A 5256-nucleotide genomic window follows, 5' to 3' on the forward strand; every position below is an offset into this window, starting at 1 on the left:
ATAAAACATGTATAAAACATATATAAAACATGTATAAAACGTATATAAAACGTATATAAAACATGTATAAAACATGTATAAAACGTATATAAAACGTATATAAAACATATATAAAACATATATAAAACATGTATAAAACATATTATTTATTGTGACAGAGACTCCAGGTTAATAAGATTCTGACCGAGTAGCAAGATGTGAATCCAAGTGTGATTCTGTGAGAAGTCTGTGTATGTTCCCATCCAATTAGGTTCAATTTGGTTTTAAACTTTATTAAACTTAGTGAGGACTAGATGAGGACTGGATTCAAAGCTGGTTCTGATTCTCCGACATGCACTCACAATCACACCTGATAGACGAGCTTTAGTACAAAACTGAAGTAACGAGCCAATTTTGTAAAATGTAAGGAGAAGAAAGTACCGATATTCATGTTAAAATGTAAGGAGTAAAGTAAAAAGTTGCCCAAAAAAAAGTAAAGCAAATATATAAAGCAAAAATATCTGAAAAATCTACTTGAGTACAGTAACAAATTACAAATACTTCCCATATCTGGTTAAATGACGTGATCTGAACCAGGTTAGCATGTTTTACTGCCAGAGGCTCTCATGTTCAATCTGAGCTCAACCTCACTCATCAGGGAAAAATGTAGAGAATGTCAAAACTGGTCTGCAGCATCGGTTAAAACTGGAGTGGGTGCGTTCAAAACCACCATCTTAAACCTCTGACACACCTTTGGCTTTGCTGAATCCTACAGACGCTCATTTGTTAAAGGTTCACAATGTTCATATCAGGAACTAAAGAAAGGTTTTCAGTTTGGGGACATGGAACGCATTTTGAATGGGCTTCACCAGATGTGATTACAGTTATATATACACTCATCTAAAGGATTATTAGGAACACCTGTTCAATTTCTCATTAATGCAATTATCTAATCAACCAATCACACGGCAGTTGCTTCAATGCATTTAGGGGTGTGGTCCTGGTCCAGACCATCTGCTGAACTCCAAACTGAATGTCAGAATGGGAAAGAAAGGGGATTTAAGACATTTGGAGCGTGGCGGGGTTGTTGGTGCCAGACGGGCCGGTCTGAGTATTTCACAATCTGCTCAGTTACCGGGATTTACACCCACAACCATCTCTAGGGTTTACAAAGAATGGTGTGGAAAGGGAAAAACACCCAGCATGCAGCAGTCCTGGGGGGGGGGAATGCCTTGTTGATGCTAGAGGTCAGAGGAGAATGGGCCGACTGATTCAAGCTGATAGAAGAGCAACTTTGACTGAAATAACCAATCGTTACAACCGAGGTGCAGCAAAGCCACAACACACACAACCTTGAGGCGGATGGGCTACAACAGCAGAAGACCCCCCCCCCCCCCCCCCGGGTACCACTCATCTCCACTACAAATAGGGAACAAGAGGCTACAGTTTCCAAGAGCTCACCAAAATTTGACAGTTGAAGACTTGGAAAATGTTGCCTGGTCTGACGAGTCTGGTTTCTGTTGAGACCTTCAGATGGTAGAGTCAGAATGAGAAGATGGATCCATCATGCCTTGTTACCACGGTCTATGCTGATGGTGGTGGTGTAATGGTGTGGGGAATGTTTTCTTGGCACACTTTAGGCCCCTTAGTGCCATTGGGCATGTTTTAAATGCCCCGGCCTACCTGAGCCTGGTTCTTGACCATGTCCGTCCCTTCATGTCCCGTCCTCTGATGGCTCCTTCCAGCAGGATAATGCACCATGTCACAAAGCTCACATCATTTTCAACTGGTTTCTTCAACATGACAATGAGGTCATTGGACTTAAATGGCCCCCCCAGTCACCAGATCTCAACCTGGACTAAAATGCCCCCCCACAGTCACCAGATCTCAACCCAATAGAGCATCTTTGGGATGTGGTGGAACGGAAACTTCATGCCCTGGATGTGCTCCATCAACTGCAAGATGCTGTCCTCTCAATATGGGCCAACATTTCTAATGAATGCTTTCAGCAGCTTGTTGAATCACTGCCACGGAGAATTAAGGCAGTTTCGAAGGTGAAAGGGGTCAAACACAGCATTAGTATGGTGTTCCTAATAATCCTATAGGTGAGTGTATATCACTGGACTACAAATATGTAGTTAAAGCAACAAGCAGCGCTGAACAGCTGTCTGGGGAAGTAGTGGTCATGGCTATTCCTCAGAAAAAAATGACATGAAAACTCCTGCAAGTTAGAGCTTACTAATCAAACTCTTTAGTGCTGACAGGCTCTAAACAACCTGGATGAACCAACTTAAATAACTCATTGGATAGAAACCAGGGGTAGAGAGGAAGTCCCTGAACACAACAATCAATCATAGATAACCCCAATTCACTACTTCTAGTATATTTCTAGTATCTTTGGTTTGTGAGTGAGTAGGTCCTTGGTAACTTGCTACTGACTGCTTGTAACTGCTTGTAACTGCTTGCTTAATAAAGTCTATCTATCTATCTATCTATCTATCTATCTATCTTTATACATCTATCATTTTGAGTGACATCCGGTTTCTGAGTGTCCTCTGTCTTCAGTCTCCAGGTGAGCTGTCCAACATCTGCACGACTTTCTACGTCACTAGACACGAGGTGGCTAACCGTAACATGCTAGCTCTTTCTCAATGTCAAAACACTGCTCCAACAGCCACTAGTTGACCATATTCTCCAAAAGAACTACTTCCTGTCCCTGTTCTACTTCCTGTCCCTGTTGTGTCCCTGGTCTAGAAGAAGTCTCCCAGCTGATCCTGCTTTGGACTGTCCAAAGCTGGAGAAAGAGTTATCAGCTGATGGGATATTACCGAGCTACTGAGCATGTGCAGCTCCCAACAAAGATAGGATAGAAGGGAGATGTCTCACTCTGGAGATAGAACTAGGGAGATGTCCAACTCTGGAGATAAAACTAGTGAGATGTCTCACTCTGGAGCAAAAACAGAGACGTTAACAAATAGGGTGAAAACAGAAGCAATGTGCAACACTACAGAAATGTAGTTTATTTGAAAATAAAACCATGTACACCTATTGTGGTACAACCTCAAAATACAATTATGAACCTGAAAATGAGCAGAATATGGGCCCTTTAACGACTGACAATGGCTGGTCACCAAGTGCAAGAGCCCAGTTATTATTTTACAGCCAAGAATCTCTAAACGGCTGGCATTGCTCCTCTTCCATCACATATACCTGCTTGATAGAGAAGTTATTGTCCCGTTGCTATGAGGTGGTATCGGTTGTGGTAGTATCGGAGTCATTTTATGACTAATAGTAAGTACATGTGCAAGGCATCGGACATCCTGGACTCGGTTTGATAACACCAATAATTGTTTTCTCCAGGGAACTATGGCACAGGTCGTTGAAGACACCAGCCTCGGGAACTGGGAGGTGATTGGTGCTGGGAGTTTTGGACAAATCTACAAAGCCAGGCATCATCAGTGGGGCTGTGACGTGGCCATTAAACTGCTTCTTCAGGGCGAGGGGTAAGTGCTTACGAAGAATCTCCTGTTTATAACGACATAAAGTTGTGAGAATTACTCATAATGCAAAGAAACACACACAGGACCGAGAAGTCTTTGCTGCATGAGATCAAGATGATGATGCAAGCCACCAGCCCGTATGTCATGGCCGTCCGAGGGATGTTTAATGGTCAGGCGCCCTCTGGCGGGTCAAGACGGCTTGGTGTGGTCATGGATCTCATGAAGAGAGGATCATTGGCCTCCCTACAGGTGACCAGGGGTGGAACAACTACTTATATCATTTACTTAGAGTAGGAATACTCTGTAAAAAATACTTATGCTACAAGTAAAAGTCGTGCATTAACAAGACAAAAGTATAGAATAAATAAATGTAATATATATTATATAAATATAAATATAATATACTCATTAATAAAGAAAAGAAGAAAAACATAAATATAACATCCTATTCCAAACCTTTGAATAGTGGTGAAGGTGTAGGTGTAGCTCACTGTCTCCACTGTCTCCACTGTCTCCACTATTAACCACTTTGTGGATCTGAAACCATCTTACAGCAAGCATTGAGGGGAACTCCACCCTGGCCGCTGGTCTTCAGACTGGCTCACCAAGTGGCTCTGGGTATAAACTTCCTCCACACTCTGCCCAAACCCGTGCTCCACCAGGACCTGAAGCCCCAAAACGTGCTGCTGGACGACTCTCTCAATGCCAAGGTGAGTCCCAGGCTTTGAGGGGAGGCCAGGCCTCATGTTTACTTTATACTTTTACAATAGTTTGCATAGTTTTCAGGCTCCATTTAGTCTGGAGATTAAATGGAGCCTGAAAAACATATTGTGAACCCAAAAGATACAGACTTGGGTTTCCCTTACATGTTGCAGCTTGATAATATACAGTAGTAATAGTAGTATACAGTCAGTGCCTCCATATCAAGTCCAGGATATGTGTTGTCACAGTGTTCCAGCAAAACTAGTTCCAAAATGACAGAATTTCACACGATCAACCATGCAAACCTGGAGGACATTATACAACATCTGAAAACCTCCTCCTGTTGCCATGATATTCTACCAGCGGGACTTTTCAAAAATGTTTCCAACTGTTTGACTTCTGATCTTCTACAGATTATGAACACATCTCTTCTTTGAGGTATCTTTCCACAGGCCCTGAAAACTGCAGTAATCAAGCCACTCTTAAGAAAGTACAACCTAGACAAGTCATTAATGAGCAACTATAGGCCAATATCAAACCTTCCGTTTTTAAGTAAAATCATTGAAAAAGCAGTTTTTCAACAACTCAACCATTTCTTGTCACTAAGCAACAGTTTTGATACCTTTGAGTTGGGTTTCCGACCCCAGAACAGCACTGAAATGGCTCTTGTCAAAGTCCGACATCCACCTTAACACAGATAGTGGCAACATTTCAATCTTAGTATTACTTGATCTCAGTCCTGCATTTGACACGGTCGACCACGACATATTACTAGACCGATTGGAAAACTGGGTAGAACTTTCTGGGTTGTGCTAAACTGGTCTGAATTCTACCTAAAGAATAGGGATTACTTTGTGTCAATAGGTAATTATACATCTGAACACACAAATACCACGTGCGGAGTCCCCCAAATCTCCATTCTGGGGCCTCTTCTGTTTAACATCTACATGCTTCCACTGGCTCAGATTATGGAGAACAACAAAATAAGTTACCCTAGTTATTCAATTCAATTCAATTTTATTTATAGTATCAATTCATAACAAGAGTTATCTCAAGACACTATACAGATAGACCA

General features: G+C 41.9%; 3 protein-coding genes across 3 annotated transcripts in view; 2 read left to right on the forward strand and 1 right to left on the reverse strand.

The window, feature by feature from the left end:
* Positions 1–5256, reverse strand: part of LOC117958237 — an 859617-nt gene that overhangs the window by 400731 nt on the left and 453630 nt on the right. The window lies entirely within an intron of this gene.
* LOC117958285 (neoverrucotoxin subunit alpha-like) overlaps positions 1–5256 on the forward strand; it is a 109233-nt gene that overhangs the window by 3634 nt on the left and 100343 nt on the right. The window lies entirely within an intron of this gene.
* The window catches only part of LOC117958275 (receptor-interacting serine/threonine-protein kinase 4-like), a 7721-nt gene continuing 5802 nt past the window's right edge, over positions 3338–5256 (forward strand). Inside the window, exons 1-3 of the mRNA XM_034894603.1 lie at positions 3338–3482; positions 3563–3728; positions 4034–4189. Coding sequence (XP_034750494.1) covers positions 3346–3482; positions 3563–3728; positions 4034–4189 — 459 coding nt within the window. The 5' untranslated portion in view covers positions 3338–3345. The remainder of the gene's footprint in view (positions 3483–3562; positions 3729–4033; positions 4190–5256) is intronic.

Source organism: Etheostoma cragini, chromosome 15 (assembly GCF_013103735.1).
Source record: "Etheostoma cragini isolate CJK2018 chromosome 15, CSU_Ecrag_1.0, whole genome shotgun sequence".
NCBI lineage: Eukaryota > Metazoa > Chordata > Actinopteri > Perciformes > Percidae > Etheostoma > Etheostoma cragini.